This window comes from Lynx rufus, unplaced genomic scaffold, assembly GCF_022079265.1.
Source record: "Lynx rufus isolate CCGP_SWC_20201006 ecotype Redwood Valley unplaced genomic scaffold, mLynRuf1.p SCAF_1, whole genome shotgun sequence".
Lineage (NCBI taxonomy): Eukaryota > Metazoa > Chordata > Mammalia > Carnivora > Felidae > Lynx > Lynx rufus.
Genome location: NW_025814823.1, coordinates 231583418 through 231601355, shown reverse-complemented (window position 1 = coordinate 231601355; position 17938 = coordinate 231583418). Strand labels below are relative to the sequence as shown.

General features: G+C 54.3%; 1 protein-coding gene across 1 annotated transcript; it reads left to right on the top strand.

Annotated features, from left to right (window-relative positions):
* Window positions 1-221: 221 nt before the first annotated feature.
* Window positions 222-17675, top strand: ROPN1L (rhophilin associated tail protein 1 like). Its single transcript, XM_047094070.1, has 5 exons — window positions 222-585; window positions 4718-4841; window positions 6264-6425; window positions 13356-13531; window positions 17501-17675. The coding sequence occupies exons 1-5, from the start codon at window positions 455-457 to the stop codon at window positions 17562-17564; spliced, it is 657 nt and encodes a 218-aa protein (XP_046950026.1). The 5' UTR covers window positions 222-454; the 3' UTR covers window positions 17565-17675.
* The last annotated feature ends 263 nt before the right edge of the window (window positions 17676-17938 follow it).

Below are 17938 nucleotides of genomic sequence, written 5' to 3'. Positions count from 1 at the left end.
AAAGGGGGCCGGAGCCAGACTGCGCAAGCGCATTACCTGCCGGCCCGGCGCGGGCGACCGTGCGGTCTCGGACCGAGGCGTGCGCGCCTGCGCGGAGCCAGGGGGCGGGGCCCTCATGCGTCCCGGTTGCCTGGATACCTCTGCGACACAATTGGTGCCGCTGGCGCTTCCGGGCTGTGACTAGAAGGGGCAGTTGGCCTTCACTTTCCGAGGAGCCCGAGGAGGAGCGGCTGAAAGACCCGGCCGGCCACCCCGGACCTCGCGAAGCCGGCCTCCTGGCCCGCCCCCAAGTCCGGGAGCCCGACCCCGCCACAAACCCCAGGTCCCCTCCAGGCTCCAGATCCGGGGAGGCTGGGCAGCCAGACCGTTGAGCTGCGCCTGCGCCCCGAGGCTCACGCCCCCACACGCAGCGCACCTTGATTCTTCGCAGCCTGGTCCCGGTCTGCGGAGAGCGATGCCGCTTCCCGACACCATGTTCTGCGCGCAGCAGATCCACATTCCCCCGGAACTGCCGGACATCCTGAAGCAGTTCACCAAGGCTGCGATCCGCACCCAGCCCGCCGACGTGCTGCAGTGGTCCGCGGGGTAAGCGCCTGGGAGAGCCGGCCGCTTCGCGTGGTCCGACGCTCAGGACACCTTCCCCAGCTGGTGTCTACACCTGAGCGTCTAGGAAGCATCATGGTTGGGTGACCTTCCCAGAAATTACTGCAGAATGCTCACTGTCCTGCAAAGTAATGACAACTCCATCGTGGGAGAGTGGTACTTACTCAGAGTAAAACTTACAAAGCAGTTGCGTCGGGTAAAAAGTTTCTGCATTGTGTTGTAAGACCAAGCCACTGCAGACCCTGTAATTTATTTGTAAAGTGATTTTTTTTTTTTTTTTTTTTTTTTACAAGAAGGAATCTTAGGGCTAGGTTCCTCGTGCTAGAGAATCCTCCCAGGGTTAGGTACCTGGATCAGTTTATTAGAACCCAAACGACCAAGGTCATGTTGGGGTGATTTTCCCAAGGCTGCTGTAAAGGTTAGACTTCGCCCAGCTTAGTTCACAGAAGGCAAATATTTCTTGCAGCAAACATAATATTTCCCTAATTTTAAAGTTGCAAACAGACCTTAAAACCATTAAAATAAACCCATTTGGTTTCGAAAGGAAAGTTCTTTGTCCTTTTCAGGAAACAGACTTAGAAACTCAGTTTTATGATCCCAAGAACCAGTATGAATGTAAACGTTTTATTTAGTAACCAGCATATCCAGTTTCTCTCACCTGTAAAACCAAGGTGACCTAGTTCCCTGTGGCCTACTCTAGCGGATAACCACAAAAGCTGATGGGTTAAAACAATAGGCATGTATTCTCTTACAGTTGTGGAGGCTGCAAGTCCGAAATCAGTTTCGCCTGGCTGTAGTCAAGCTGTCACGGCTTCTGTCCGGAGGCTCTAGGGAGAATCCAGTCCCTTGCCTTGCCTTTTCCAGCTTCTGGAACTGCCTTCCTCGTGTTCTATGGCTCATGGCCCCTTCGTCTTTAAAGCCAGAAGTGTGGCATCTCCAAGTCTCTCCCTCTGCCTCCCTCTCCGAAGGACACTTGTGATTGCATTTAGGACCCCGAAGATAATTCAGTACAGTTTTCCCATCTCAGAATCCTCACTCACATCTACAAAAGTCCCTGTTACCACACAAAATGAGATCTGCAGGTTCCAGGATTAGGACCTGGATATCTTTGAGGCTCTTACAGAACCTACCACACAAGGCTGCTTATCAATCCAGTGCTTTGCCTTGTGACAAACACTTCTGTCGGTTGCTTCTGATAGATTCTCTCTGGGTTCTTCCCCCCAAAGAAAAAAAATTATGGCCCTGGTTTTAACCGTCATTAAAGCATCAATGAAAGTAGGACGGGTAAGAGTTTATTTGTACTGGACAGAACATTCCAAGATTGAGTCACTGTTTTCTTGGAACATTAAATTATTTTAATTTAAGCTTCACTTTAATTTAAAAGGCTCAACTGAGAACTTTCTGGATGTGCCATGCAACTGTTTTCTCTCGAGAACAATTTTGGAGTTGAGGAGTAAAAGGAAGCATTATTCACTAAGTAGTGTGTGTGAAATGGTCTCAGCCAGGTCCCAGCTGTCACCAGACAATCTGTTAGGGAGAGATGTTGCTCAGAAGAGGACAAATTGGTCTTTGAGGTTACGGCCAGGCAAGGGTAGTCTGGGTGGCTCAGTTGGTTAAGCATCCAACTCTTAAAAAAGTCTTTTAATGTTTCTTTTTGAGAGAGAGAGAGACAGAGAATCAAGGGAGGGGCAGAGGGAGAGGGAGACACAGAATCCGAAGCAGGCTCCAGGCTCCGAGCTGTCAGCACAGAGCCCGGTGTGGGGCTGGAACTCACGAACCGCGAGATCGTGACCTGAACTGAAGTCAGACGCTCAACTCTTGATTTCGGCCTGGGTCTTGATCTCACAGTTTGTGAGATCGAGCCCCTCATTGGGCTCTGGTGCTGACCGTGCAGAGCCTGCTTGAGATTCTCTCTCTCTCTCTCTCTCTCTCTCTCTCTCCCTCCCTCCCTCTCTCTCTGCCCCTCCCCTGCTTGCACATGCTATGTCTCTTTCTCTCTCTCAAAATACATAAACAAACAAACAAAAAACTTTAAAAGACAAGGCAAAGGTATTCCAGGAAGAGGAATGGCATCCGGACAAAGGGATGGTGACAGGAGGAAAAAGCAGAAAATCAGAATGCCTGTGAAGGTAACTGCAGAAGCCTCCAGGAGGCGTTCAGGTTAACGAACGTTACAAACGAGGCTTTCAGGTGGCAGAGGTGGCTCGGCCTGGCTCCCCCGCCTGTGTTCTCTGCTCTGACGCAACAGCTAGTTGGCCGTACCTTGTCACGTCGCCTGTGCGTCGTGCGGTATGACTGGGGCAAGAATCGGTTCGATGCTATAGGCTGTTTTCTGCTGCACGGGCCTCGGGGAATTAGCACATCGGGGCTCGCCCCTAACGCAGGCTTTCTCAGCCTGGGCACCGTTGACACTTGGACAGGACAATTGCTTGAGGGCTGGGGGGAGGGTGGGGCTGGGGGGGGTGTCTGGGCCTAGCAGGGCCCTTTGCAGCATCCTGGCCTGTACCCACTAGAGGCCAGTCGCACCATCCACCCCCTTCTGTGACGACCAGAAATGTCTCCAGAAACTGCCAGGGCCTTCCTGGGGAGGAGAAGGGAGAACCGTTGAGGACCACTGCTTTAGAGGCTGTGTGGAGGTGGGTGAGTGGCTTGATCGGTGATGAGGAACAAAGTCCCCCAAATAGGCGAAAACCCTGATTAGGAACAATATGACAAAGCTACACACCCATGCCTCCCCCCTGTCACCTTACTTCTTCCTGTCCACCTTTGTCTCTCTCACTGCTGCCCTTGTGTTAGGTCAACAAAATACGGGTGGAGAGAGGAAAAGGGGACGAGGTACAAAATTTCTGTTAGCCTATCAAATACCTAGCTACGGCTATCTCTGTTACATAATCAGAGATGTTTCTAATGACTCATATCTTTTATTACTTTTTAAGTTTACTTTTGAGAGAGAGAGAGAGAGCTGGGGAGGGGCAGAGAGAGAGAATCCCAAGGAGGCTCCAAATTGCCAACACGAGAGCCCAGTGCGGGGCTCGAACTCACAAAACGCAAGGTCATGACCTGAGCTGAAGTCAAGAGTCGGACGCTTAACCGATTGAGCCGCCCAGGCGCCCCTCGTTATTCAGACCTTTTCGATTATGTCCTGTCGGCCTGGCGGAGGATTTGCCATTCATTTTGCTGTGTATATTGTTTCTTTTTGTTGTGTTAGCCATGAGAGTGGCCGGTGACTTGCCTTCAGCGGCTGGCCACCCCTGGCTCTCCTGGTGCCTCCTCCCCGTCCCCGCCAGACAGAAGCCGAGTGTGTGTCTCATCCTGACTCGTTGCCCTAAACTGGTTCCATGCCCTCACTTGTCCCGCTAGAGGCAATATTGGCACCGATGTAAGCACCCATATTCTCACCCCAGAAAGGAACAGGGAAAGGGGAAACAATGCTAAAACCATTACTAAATTGTTACTGTTAATTACTACATTAATTAAATTAATTGCTATTATTACTAAATTGTTAAATTTAATAAAGCAGTTTCCTAAAAAATTACTAAAACAAGGTACCAGGCAGGAAAGCGTGAAGGGTGGGGGAGGGTGGCCTCTGACTTAGAGGAGTGGGGCAGACAGGTGACCTCCCTGATCCGGGACCGTGTGGGGCTGAACCGAGATGGTCGAAGTCAGGCCCCTTGGAAGGCAGCCAGGCCAACCAAAGGGAGGGCCAGATGCCAGCTGTCAAAGTGGAAGGACTGCACTGTGGCATTGCCCTTGGGTCACTGTCGTCCCAAATCTCCGACCTCCTTTGGCAGCATTCCAGGACCCCTCATAGTGTTTGCTTGATAAGAACATGTGTTTCGGGAGCCCCCCCGCCCCTTGGCCTGATGGCTGAGCGGCACGTTCAGCCCGCTGCGGCTTGAGCTCAGTGCTCCTAGGGCCCCTACAACAGGGATGGCCATTATCGGTTTTGCAGACAGAGAAACTGAGGCACGCACAGAGGGTTAAGTTGGCGAGCCGAGTAGAGGAGCCAAGACCCCTGGAGGGGTTCCAGGCATTGGGGGTCATTTAAGAGACCGCATTCATTACGGTGCTTTCTGTGTATCGACGAGCCTTCAGGGACATCTGTTGCTGTTAGGTATTTTTCAGCTTTGTCAAGAGGAGATCCGCTTCCTGTCAAGGACAGAATTGAAATGCCCGTGGCCACTCAGAAAACGGACACAGGCCTGACTCAAGGACTCCTGAAAGTTTTGCACAAGCAGGTATGAGGGGTCTCTGTTAATCTGTCGGCTCCACGAGATAAAGTGTGGCTGCGTTAATGCATCCCAGCACATTTGCGAGGCCTCCGTTCCCTGTGCAAACCCGCGGGATTTAGTCAAAGGAGGGATCCGTTGTATTCAGTGCTCTTTCTCTAGTTGAAAGAACCCAACATAGCTATTCGTGATTAGATTGTAGGAGAGTGAAATATAATTTCTTTTAAATACCAAATTAAAACGCTAGATGCTCCTGGACATTCAACTCCAAACATGGGGGCTGCAAGTCTCTTCTTGAAATATGTTTATAAAAATTTTGTGTGTGCTAAAGAAATAATTTGCCGCCTCATTAATCTGAACAGCAGAGCGCCCTTTGACGTCTGGTGTCCTTCGTCCAGAGAACCTGGGCGTGGGCGAGGTCCTTCCTGGCACAGTCTTGCGCAAGGGTCCCGGGCCGGTGCTCTCCCGACCTACCATCTTGCTTTCAGAGAAACGAGTTACCAGATTGCGTGTTATCCGGCCAAGCTTGGCAATCCTAATGATTGCGTTGTGTTGCTAAAAATGACATTAGTGGTATCACCTTGATCTTTAAAGTGATTTGTCCCCATTACACTTTTTGACTTACCGTGCTTCTGTGCCAGATACGCTGACTTCTGGAAATCTGGAGGGAAAAACGAATAACCATTGAAAGGGGTAGCTCGGGAAAAGTCACGCTAAAATTGCTCAAAGCATTTCACATTCAAGACCATTAGCACATCGCGGTAGTTACCAGTTCTCACAGATTGTTTCAAATAGTAGAAGGAATGAATTTGTTTTCAGTTTTCAAATTTCTCTTATTTAACTGTTAACACATGGAGCGGGTGGGATTTGAAATGTTTTCGTTTTGTTTGTTGAAGTTTATTTTTTTTGTAATATGAAATCTATCGTCACATTGGTTTCCGTACAACACCCAGCGCTCCTCCCAACAGGTGCCCTCCTCCGTGCCCCTCACCCACCCTCCCCTCCCTCCCACCCCCTCATCAACCCTCAGTCTGTTCTCAGTTTTTAAGAGTTGAAGTTTATTTTTTCTTGCGAAGCATTTCACACAGACCACAGAGAATCACCTACCCCATGTGCGTGTGCCCGTTTTCCTAAGTCACAACGGGAGGCCGTATTGGCCTCACCGTCCTTTTTCCTTTTGAGAAGTTAACTGTGCCGATACCGGCTCACCGCGCCCTCCTGCCGGGCGAGCATTCCCCCCACACACCTTCCCACCCAGCTCTCCCCGGGCTCTGTGTGTCGTGAATTCAGAGCTCATCTCTTCCCAGCATGCAGTTGTGCACCTGGGGTGAGTGTAAAGATTCATCGGCATTATGTTTCACGGGTTTTTAAACCTTAATACTTGCAGACGTAAAAACGTACTGATTTTGTCACACTGTGTTTTCTATACAGTGTAGCCACAAGCAGTATGTGGAATTAGCACATCTTGAGCAGAAATGGAAAAATCTGTGCCTGCCCGTAGAAAACTTCAGAACTCTGCTGCAGCTGGATCCTTGCGAAAACAAAATCGAGTGGATAAAATTTTTAGCGCTCGGATGTAGCATGCTTGGTGGGGTACGTACCTACAAGTCGCGTATTAATCATCCTGGGTAATCATAGGCCTGGCTTGACAATAATGGAGGTGTTTCAGTAACTGAAGGAAACACTCTCATTACTCACTTTGTCTAAGAGAAGCAATTTTTTTTTCCAGAGACTATCGTATTTTTTTCAATGTTTATTGATTTATTGAGAGAGATTGAGAGAGAGAGCGAGTGAAGGAGGGACAGAAAAGGGGAGAGAACCCCAAGCAGGCTCCATGCCGTCAGCACAGAGCCCAGCACGGGGCTCAAACTCACGAACCTCGAGATCATAACCTGAGCCGAAGTCAGATGCTTAACCAACTGAGCCACCCAGGCACCCCTGACTGTCTTATTCTTGGGCTTACAGTTACTTTAAACTTTTTTTTTAACGTTTATTTATTTTGAGAGAGAGAAAGAAAGCATGAGTAGGGAAGGGGCAGAGAGAGAGGGGGAGAGGGAGAGAGAATCCCAAGCAGGCTCCACGCTGTCAGCGCAGAGCCCGACGTGGGGCTCCATCTCATGAACCATGAGGTCATGACGCTGAGCCAACACCAAGAGTCAGTTGCTCACCCACCGGAGCCACCCAGGCGCCCCTGGGCTTACAGTTATTTTAATTTGGGAAAGTTAAAGACTTACGAATGCTTCAATTTTAAAATTGTTAACAGTAGATAAAATATCATTAAAAGTAGATTAAAAAAGTAGATAAAATATCATTAAAAGGCATTTAGGTTTTAGAAGAGAATGCATCAGTGACTTTTTATGAAACTACACACCGTTTCGTAAGCAGATGTTATTTTAGACACTCATTTGTGGGGAGAGGCGTAAAGTTAGTTTATATTTGAGTTAAAATCTGTGATTAGTAGGTGACAGATATAGTGAACTTGGCTTATGTTGAAGTACGACTGTTGGGAATCAAGACACAGGCGACTCTCCAATTCCCAAGGTAAGGGCGTCTCTGAACCGAGGGGGGCGGGGAGAGGAGGGACCGGACTTCTTTGGGGATCTGGACGCTCTCTCTCCAGCTCCAGTGTTCGAGTCTGTGAGACACCGGGGTCCGAGGGAGGAAGAGCTACCACTGTCTGCTTGTGAAGAAGGGGTTTTTAGGAGGAGAAGTGGCCCCTTCACTGCCGAGATGGCCACCTGTTTTCTGCCCTCCCTTTTTATAGTCTTTGCACCGCAGAGAGCATAACTGGTAATTCAGTCCACGTTTCATGACGCACTCATCTCCGGTTTTAATTTTAGACAGTCATTTAATGTCAGAAGCGCCCATGATCCCCACACGATCACTAACACCAACAATGCGCCGCTGCTGAGAGCCTCTGCTCTCTTCCTCCATTCGATCCCCCTGCCTCCCCGGCCCGAAGCAACCACTATCCCAAATCTCACGCTTCCTGGGGGCCACGTACGTACCCCAAGAAATACATTATCTCGGGGCACCTGGCTCGCTCAGTCGGTTTTAAGCGTCCAACTTCGGCTCAGGTCATGATCTCGTAGTTCATGAGTTCGAGCCCCGCACTGGGCTCTGTGCTGACAGCTCAGAGCCTGGAGCCTGCTCCGGATTCCGTGTCTCCCTCTCTGCACCCCCACCCCCCGCCTCCCCCCGGCTCATATTCTGTGTGTGCCTCTCTCTCTCTAAAATAAATGACCATTAAAAAAAAATAAAAAGAAAGAAAGAACATCATTTTATTTTCGTTGGTTTCAACTTTATGAAAAGAGGATTCTGTTATTAGTAACCTTCTGGAACTTCTTTTCACTCCCAGTTAGATTTCCTTATCTGTCCGTCTGTATCATTACAGACCGCTGTAGGTCGTGCATGGCCTCTGCCGTGTGATAGCCACTCTGTGATGGACCACAGTTCACTGGTTCTACTCAGGGCCCCAGTGAGAAAGTGGGAAACCCCAGGAGAGCCAGGTGCTGGCTGGACGCTGCACACTGAGCTGCACGGGGGCCCAGAGGCAGTGTGTCCACCAGCCGTGGAGAGGACGGCAGCCCCGGGGACCCTCCTGCGGCAAAGACGGGCCCCGACGTGACCGGTGGGAAGGACAAAGTCAGATTTCGTTACTGAAGCTAACGTTACCTTGCTTGGTTCATCTGGAACTCCTGTGAAAGCAAGATTTTCATAATGTAAAATGAGTGTCTAATATTTGAACGGATGTTTATGGTGTAGTTGTGAAATTCAGATTTTCCCAGAAGGTAGAATGTTTCATACTGTGGGGGACCCACCTTTGTCACTTTCACTTTAAGCCTGACGGTTAAGCACTAGATTTGGAGCCAGGCCAGAGCAAGCGACAGGGTCTCTTGTCCACGCGTCGGGTGGGACGCTAGGTGGAGACATCTGGTCACCTTCTGAACGCAACACCAGCGTGCGCGCCCCTCCTTTCCTCCTTGAATAAGTCTGTCATCCTGGCTGGTCAGTGTGGGGTCCGGTCCCGTCCCCGAGCCAGGCCACCTCGGCAGTAGTGCTTGCTGTGAGCCGTGGACTCTGGAGCCAGGCGGTCAGGGAAGGTCCCCTCCTGCTGGTCCCCGTCCCCTCTGGTCCACCGGCCATGTAGGTGGGGAAGGGAGAGGGGGGCGGGGGAGTGCAGGTGGCCCGGGGCAGCCAGGCCCCGAAGGAGAGAGGCCACTGGATGCCCACGCGTTGGCGGGGCAGCGTGGCGGGGCAGCGTGGAGGCGCATCAGCAACCCGAAGCTGTGCCTCGGAGGGGACGGTTGTGGTGTCGTGGGGCGTCTTAGCGTTTATGTTTATGCTTTTTAAAAACCCTTCAGAGGGAGGAGACGGAGCGGTGACGTGGAAGGAAAGGACGAGTATTTTACGACGGATTACTGCCCGTTCACCTTCCACAGAGGCTTTCCGGTAAACTGGAATCTGGTGGCTGTGTCCACAACGGGCCCCACCCCGCCGCCTCCATCCACGGTCTCTGCGTGGCTGGTGGCAGACGCGTCCTCCGTGCTGTCCGTGCTCTCAAATTCCTCTTCGAAATCGCCGGGCAGAGGGATCAAATGCAAGGTCTCTGCGAAGACCAGAAGCTCTACTTAAACTTCAGAGTCCTGTGAATCGCGCCTGCCTGCCTTCCTTGCTTCACAAACGTGTGCTGAGCCCTGCTTCGAGCTGGGCCCCGTCCTGAGTGGACAGAACAGGCAGACGTGCCTCGCCGCCACCTGGCTTACCGCGTCGCGAGCCACAAACGGGGTTCCGGGCCGTGTGCGCTGCCGGGGCAGGTGGGAGGCGGGGCGGGCGTGCTGGTGACTCCCGCCACCGCCCCCCCCCCCCCCCCCCGCCCCCTGCTCCGATGCCGTGCGATGCTTGCCCGGCAAGATGACATTTCCTGTCGTGATCTTTGAGTTTCCTTTTCTGCATCACCGGCAGTGATCCTAAGCATCGAAGCAGGGGATCAAAATTCTTCGCTTTGTTTTTTAAGCTTGAGGACCTCTTTTAGTACAAAAAAAAGATGTGAATGAAGCCCCCCCCACCCTCCGCCCACACTGAGGGAGGAAGCCCGGAATGGCAAACCACCGGCCCGACGCTCGAGAGCCTCTGAGAAGCATGAACTTCGCTCTGCGTCCGGTGGCCAGGATGCGTGTGCGTAACGCGATTTTCCATCCAATCGCGCCGCTTACGCTTAACCACTTAACCGAATGAGCCACCCAGGCGCCCCCTAACGCGCCGCTTACAAATGGGCGTCACGTCCAGGGTTCTCGCCGTGGGCTGGGACGTTCGGCGCCTCGTCTCGATTCTCCTTAATCCTCCAGCAGCCCTCTGCGGAAGGGCCGTCCCGGGCCTCGCACGATGACTAGTCGTGGAGGGAGGCTCAGGGACTCAGACTGCAGGTGGCAGAGCGGGATCTGAACGCAGACTACAGGCTCCACGCTGCCGATGCACGGCCACCGGGCTCCCTGGGGACTCTAGCCCAGGAGTGTGCCGCCCTCGGGTTGGGGCACCGTGTGAGAGCCTGCAGGTTCCTGTCTCAGAGAATAACCGCTCCCAAGGACTGTCATTAATATCACTTGATTTCCTAAAAGGAGTTTTACTCTGAAAAGCTCTCCCTGCCAGCCTCCTAGCAGGGCCCAGCTGGAATTCTTAGGACAACCTCCAAGCACAGGGGGTCATCTCCCCGGTGGCCCAGTGATGGAGGCAGCGTCCTGGCTCGCTCCCCTATTCAGGTTTCCCAGCTTGGCCTCTGAGCCCATTCTGAGGTGCCCACGAGAAGTCCTTTTACCGTCTGACCGTGGAAAAGAAACAGCCCCCCCGCCGTGGGTGGGAGCCTCACGTCACAGACAAGTTTGGTAACTGTCTCCACCAGGAGGGCTGCTCTTGGGCCCCTGGGGTCTCCGGCCCCCAGCACCAGGCACCCCACTGCTGAGGGTCTCCCCCAGGGGGGAGAAAGAGGCGGGGTGCACCCCACCCACATGCCTCCACTGGCCTTGTCCCTGTGCTCACACGTGGGGGCCCTCCCTCCTCCCCGGACGGCGACATGGGCAGCATCGGCCCTCACGAACGGGCTTCTCCCGAGGACCGAGTCCCGCCATCTCGAGAGTACCCGTCCGCCACCCTCACCTGCCGCAGGTCCCCGAACTGAACTGCCTGCGTTTTAGATGAGAAAACCCCTGAGGATGAGGAAGGAAGTGAAAAGGTCCTCAGACTTTTTCAGAGTGAAATGCGGGGGTGACACCACTGCTTGAGGTACTGAGCTCTCCCTCCCGGCTGCCATCAGGCCGCACCTCAGAGGAGACCCCCCCCCCTTCTTTTTAAAGGGATCAGTCACGATGTTACACGGGTTGTCCCTTCCCGCTAGCTAAAAGGGGATTGGGGGAGGTGTGAGGTGCCTCTGTTGTCACCACAAGAGCAGCTAAAATTCTGAAACAGAAGCTTCCACGGAGCCGGTGCCCTGAAGCTGCTCAGGAAATAGCAGGTGTCTCCAGGCCTGTCTTTGTCTCCTGTCCCCGCCTGAATCGCATGCGCGGCTCAGACTTAAGTGCTGGGCTGGAAGCAAGGGCAGCCACACCTTCCAGAAGAGCTTGTGTCAGGAGAGTAGTCGGGGCAGGGGCGCCTGCCTGCGAGGGTCTTCTGGCTGGAGAGCAACCCTTGGGAGCGGAGAAATCTGGCTCAGGTACAAAGCCAGGCAAGTTGCCTTCCGAACCCTCGTGGGTATAAAAATGGCTGCGCATCTCATTGCCAGAAATGTTAACACCGGTAGCATCATCGGGCCTTTGCACAAGGCAGGGATGCTGGGATGTTTTGATGCACTTTTTCCCTAAATGCCTCCTCCTCGGAAGCATTGGAGCCACAGTTTCTCAGACCTCATCTGCTTGCTCCGAGAGGGCTGCTTCCGTCCCCATCATCCCTCCTGAGGCTCAGCATCGCCACACCCACCGGCGACTCTCTCCCGCTTGTGACGGACATAAAAGCAAAATCTAACAAAACCACGTGTCTTTGAAAGGCCGCGAGGCAGCGAGTCCACTGGCAACTTGGGTCGGGGCGGGGGCAGGTCTGTCTCCAGTCGAGCCTCCAGATGAGGCCCCAACCCTGGCCAACACCTTGACTGGAGCCATGAACGGGCCAGCTAAGCAGTGCCGACTCCTGACCCACAGAAACTTAGAGAGAGCAAAGGTGACTCCAGACATTTGTGTGTCCCTCAGGGTGTCAGGTTTGTCCCCCTACGCAGCCTCAGTCCCGGTCAGGCAGGTCCGTGTGTGACCGTCCCATCTGTGTTTTTCTCTCTCTTTCCTCCCAAGTGCAGCCCCCTAAACAACCTGCTCTCTGCAGGGGAGAAGGGCCCTGACTGGCATGAGGTGTAAATGCTCCCACCATGGCTGGTCTCAAGCTACCAATGGGAGGTCATCCCTCTCAATGAACTCCTGGAAAGTTTACAGTCCGCAAGAGCTGGTCCCCTGCACACAGGCCTGGTCCCTGCGTCTCCACGAGGCTCTCGTGGGGTCACCAGGGATCCGATACAGTCTAGCACTAAACCAGCGCCGTCTGTGTGGGCCTTCCTGCTGTGCTTGACGTAGGCAGTGGCTCCCCCTCCGTGAGTGCGTTTCCTTGAGCCCTCCTGGTTTGGAGTGAGTCAGCCCCCTCAGAGCTTGTGCCTTGGTGGGAGACGCACGGCTTTTCCCAGGCCTGGCTTTCGGGCTCAAAGCCACGGTACCGGCAGCCGGGGAGGGGTTGGGGGTGACAGACCCAGGCACAGGGAGGCACGGTGCCCAGGGGCGAAGGGGCTGGTGCTTCCCGGAGCTGAGACAAGGCCCAGAGCAAGGCCGGCCCTGCCTGGGGCCTGCACGGAGCCCGACGGGCAGGTGACGCGTCTACTTGGTGAGCGTTAGCTCCGTCCCCTAGGCATGTGGTGACGCCGAAGGGGCTGGAGAGTTCTGCGCTGGCTTGGGGCCCGTCTTGAGGGGGCTGATACTTCCTCACGTCCTGGAGAGTCATTCCCATTTTATTTATTTATTTATTTATTTAAGTTTATTTATTTATTTTGAGAGAGAGAGAAAGTGTGAGTCAAGGAGAGGCAGAGAGAGAGAGAGAGAGAGAGAGAGAGATTGAGAATCTCGAGCAGGCTCTGCACTGTCAGTGCCAGAGCTTGACACGGGGCTCGAACTCACCAACTGTGAGATCATGACCTGAGCTGAAACCGAGAGTCAGACGCTTAAGCGACTGAGCCACCCAGGTGCGCCCCCCCCATTTTAATATAAAATGAAATCTGTGGATTAACATTCTTTTCAGGCCAGTTGCATCATGATCAAACCTTCCCTTTTCTTTGTTTATGGCAATTGTAACCTTACCCAGTTCTTCATTTAGATCGAGGAGAACGTACCCTTCGGAGACTTCCTGTCAAATACGCTCCGGCGTTTTCTCTGCGTGTGTCTTAGGCTTCCGTTTCAGCGGTGCCAAGTGGTAATTGTTTCCCCCTGTCTGTGGTGTCTCTAGTCACTGAACACTTCGATGAAGCATCTGTGTGAGATCCTGACCACGGACCCCGAGGGCGGGCCCGCCCGCATCCCGTTTGAGACTTTCTCCTACGTCTACTGTTACTTGTCCAAGATGGACTCGGACGTCCCCGAGGGGGACACAGAGTCCTATCTCGCCACTTTAAAGGACACTGTGTGAGTACAAGCGCTCCCCGGAATTTGAGTGTGCTGATGCCCAGAGAGGGTCCTTTCTCCCTCTTTTCCTCAGACGACTGGGTTCCTGCAGATCCTGCCCGTGCTGGGAGGGAAGGGCCACGCACACCGGCTCCCAGGTGTCCCTCGGCCGCACCAGAGAAAGCCACACGGCAGGAGGCGGCTTTTCTCCGGGTGTGACCCGGGGGGGGGGGGGGGGACGCTGGTTCTCTTCACACTTGAGAGGGAGGGTTTATCCTGTCTTTAAGACGAGTTTATCCAGAATTTATCCTGATTCTTTCGGGCGTCAAATGGTTTCACATCACAGCGTGTCAAAGCGGAAGATGGAAGTGTCTCCGCAATGACCCTGCGGGGGGGGGGGGGCGGGGGTGACTTCCCGCCGTGTTCCTTGAATGTGTCCCCTTCTGTCTTTGCTGGGAGGGGCCGGACACCAGACTGACAGAGTGACAGACATGGCCGGCCCGCAGGCAGGGCTGAGGGCCCTGAGAACAAGGGAGCAGAGGCGGACACGCGGGGGCAGGGCACCTGCCGCTCACCAGGCCTTGTCCCCGCCGCCAGACTCTGGTCCCCTCCTGCCCAGGGATGCCAGGGCCAGCGCCCAGACTCCCCAGCTGCCACAGTGGCCGTCTCTCCTCGGCTCGGCCTCCTGGACCGTGTCGTGTCCCCGCTCCTCCAGGACCCATGTCCTCCACCGTCCAGCCTGCCCCTTCCCCCACGTGCCGCCTGCTGACTTGGCACGCGCTCCTCCCGGGGGACAGCACGCCAGGTGACCCCCTTCCTGCCGACACTCCTGACGCCACAGTTCTTGGGGACTCGCCCCTCCCCTCTCCGATGTCCAGGTGGATGTCTCTCACCTTCCCCTCTGCGCCCCTCCCCCTGCAGCTGGCTCCCCACCTCCAGGGCTGCGTCCCGGGAGGAAAATGTACCCTTCCCAGCACCTCCCTTCTTTCCTGAGACCTCCAGCACCACCCCTGGCTGCCTCCCGGTGGCGTGTGATAGGAGGGGACTGCCCGCCCTGGGACTGTCCCCTTCTTGACTCCTGGTCCCACCTCGTCTGGTCACAGTCACGCTCTTCCTGTGTCAGTCTTAGAGCACGCGCCTGATCTCAGGTCCTCACGGTGGGCGCTGCATAGACCCTGTCCTGTCACCTCGCACCAGACCCATTCTCTAGCTCCAGACCCAGCCTGTCCCGTGGCCCGGAGGCAGCTTACGCCCTGCCAAGGACAGCAGCATCCCAGAGTTGAACCAGGCTTTCGGAGACTCGCTCCTGCTGTCCCTTCCCCCCCCCCCCCACCTCTGGGAATCTCAGCCCCCCAGCCCTGTTTTGAAGCCAGTCTTGCTTCCCAGCTCTGGACTCTGGTATCAAACCACCCACTTGACCTTCCCGCTGGGATGTCTGTGCACGAGCCAGGCTGAACGTGTCCCAGCAGAAATCCACCTTCTTTCCCATGAGTTCCCCCACTGGTTTCCCTCTGTCCGTAAACCGAGCCACCCTCCTCCCCACGAGGGAGGTCAGAGCAGAGACATGGGTGCCCCTGTCCTCCCCTGCCCCCCCCCCCCCTTGACCCATCTCACATCTTTCTGCCTTTAATTTTTTTTTAATGTTTGTTTTTGGGAGAGAGAGAGAGAAAGAGACAGAGTGCTTTGGGGGAGGGGGAGGCGGGAGGGGTAGAGAGAGAGGGAGACACAGAATCCGAAACAGGCTCCAGGTTCTGGGCCGTCAGCACAGAGCCCGACACCCATGGACCGTGAGATCATGACCTGAGCCGAAGTCCGATGCTTAACCGACTGAGCCCCCCAGGCGCCCCGTCAGCTGGCCTTTAAGAGGGAAAACCTCTGCGCCTTCATGGCCTCTGGGTCCTGCAGGCTCTGACAGCTGCCCACCCGCAGGCTCGCTCCTCTGGTTTGCGTTTGACGACCCCTGCTCATCGTGCTTCAGCCACACGGGTCCCCGAGTGTTTCAAGCAGGCCAAGCTCCCCCACCCCTAGCATGCTTGTTCTTCCCGAACATCCCACCCCCTTTGCCTGGCTGCCCCGCGTCCCTGCTCAGAGAGGCCTCTCCTACAGGCCCCTCTCTGTCCCTCTGTGAGGTCATCTGATGTGATGTTCGTGGAGGGTGGCGACGGGATGCAGTGCCGTCTGCCCGCCCAGCGGTGCCCAGGGGACCCTTGGCCTGCCTGCCCCCCACAGGTGGTGGAGGAGGAGAGGTTCAGAGCCTCTAGGGAGTCCGGGTTGTGTCGGTGAAGAGCCTACCGAGGGAACCGGGGGTGGGTTCTGGCCAGAAGACCCTCGAGAGACATGATGACTCTGGAAACTTCTGCAGAGGTCCAGACCAGAGCTGACAAATAGGGCGAGGCTGTAGCACTGCCCCAGACTGGGGAGGCTAACTGGATGGCAGGGGTCGGCGACAGGCTTCCGGGACTGTGGGCCCGTGGTCCTGGGGCCGAGCACCGGACCCCCGGCCCCTCCCCGCCCGCCTGTGCACACTTGCTAAGTAGGCCTCTTTTTGCAGGGGGAGTGATTTCTTTCTACTCGGTAATTCGTTGATTCCCTCCACGATTCCCTCAGTGTTTGAGACACTTTGACTTTGCCAAAGTCAAAGGCGCTGGACATGACCTTGCACTGATGCGCCACAGGTGTGCGTGGGAGAGACGGGCTGGGCTGCACAGGCCTACCAGGGGCCCCCGGCTGAGGAGGTGCCCCGGGGGCTGACCCTGAGATGGCTCTGCAGGGACCTCGCCCCGGAGGTGTGCGAAGCCCCTGGAAGGTTGGAGTGGCTCCTTCCTGTGTCCAGAAGAATCTGGCGCGGTGCATTCACGGCGAGATTTGTTCTGAAGCCGTTAGCTACTACCTGAGGTGAAGAATCACTGGTTCCCAAGGAAGGTCCGCGTAACATCGCACTCAGTGCTTTCCTTCCATCACTCGGTGGATGGCTCTTCCTTCACGCGGGGAATACACTCCGGTTGGGCCTTGGCTTGCTGTCCGCACCGCTAGCACGGCAAGCACACTCTGCCCGGCGGCTTGAGGACCGTCGGGCCTGCCGTGGCTGGAAATCCTCACAGCCCGGATAGCAAGAGGGCGGGCGGACACGCATCCTTCTGCAAGATTCTGTTCTTGGTCTCCAAGGAGCCATGGCGGGAGGCTGTCTGGCAAGCGGGATCCCCTTGGGAACGTAGGAGATGGTTGCCTTTCGTGGTAAAATACGGGTTAGAGCCACCAACCGGTGTCCCTTTCGCCTGTAAAAATACGAGCCCTCTGAGACCGTTCTCACCTTCCCCGCCGACCACGCAGAAGTTCCGTATTTTTACATCCACTGATGCTGACAATAGTAGTTTGCTAATGTTCACCATCTCTTAAGCAATAAAAGTATCTCTAGTTAAAAAAAGAAAATCGAGGGACATGCTGTTGTCAATGCCAAAGTTTCATAGACGCAAGACACCCTTTCAGTTTTACTGGACCGACATTATATATATATTAATGTTTATTTGAGGGAGAGAGCGCGCGCAAGCTGAAGAGGGGCAGAGAAGAGAGCGAGACGGAGAATCCCAGGCAGGCTCTGAGCTGTCAGCACAGAGCCCAGTGCGGGGCTCGGACCCACGAACCGTTGAGGTCGTGACCTGAGCCCAAGTCAGACATTTAACCGACTGAGCCTCCCAGACGCCCCCGGCCAACTTTTTGAATAGAAGGATACTTTTGTTTCAGTAGTGACTAAAATTTGAGGGGTCAGTGAAGAAAAACATATAAAGTATGGATCGTTTCACCTAGAAATAAATGCCCATTTTTATACGAGAAAATAGAATGCTTTCTTTTCAGAGGTAAGAATGACTGATTAGAGACCAGAAAGAATCCATTTTTCTAGGTAAAACTTTTCAATTGTTTTGCGCTTCATAAAAACCGTACTGCGTGCTGTGAGAAATTACTAATAAGTGTCTTTATCTGTTTCCAATTTAGAGACTCTAGAAAGAACGGCATGATAGGACTTTCAGATTTCTTCATTCTGACAAGGAAAGTTTAGGAAACCTCGAAGAGAAAGTGAAGAAGACAGAGCCATTAATACAGAAGAGAACACTTCTTAATGTCAAGTGGCGCCTTTGTAAAACGTCGGCACCAAATACAGCTTGTCATTAACCACATACATGTGTAGCATGAATTTTTCTCCGGGTGGAAGTTCAGTGCGGCCAGTGAAACACGGCGGGGCAGGGGGGGGGCGGGGAGCGGGGGTCTTCTAAATGATGGCTCTTCACATGCTTCCTGAAGAACCTTACGTGTGAAGGATTCACAGCAGGGAAACAGTCTTTCTGAGTGAAACGATCTCTGTGGGGGCTACAGAATAGGGAGGGGAGGGGCGGCGTAAAAACTGGCCACTCTGTTTCCTCCTTGGAGGCTCCC

What these genes read in the sequence shown, in the direction of transcription:
- ROPN1L (XM_047094070.1), top strand. Translation starts at nt 455, where the DNA reads ATGCCGCTTCCCGACACCATGTTCTGCGCGCAGCAGATCCACATTCCC. An exon ending in GTGCTGCAGTGGTCCGCGGG is followed by an intron (nt 586 to 4,717) that starts GTAAGCGCCTGG and finishes TGTTGCTGTTAG; the next exon opens with GTATTTTTCAGCTTTGTCAA. An exon ending in GCCACTTTAAAGGACACTGT is followed by an intron (nt 13,532 to 17,500) that starts GTGAGTACAAGC and finishes TTTCCAATTTAG; the next exon opens with AGACTCTAGAAAGAACGGCA.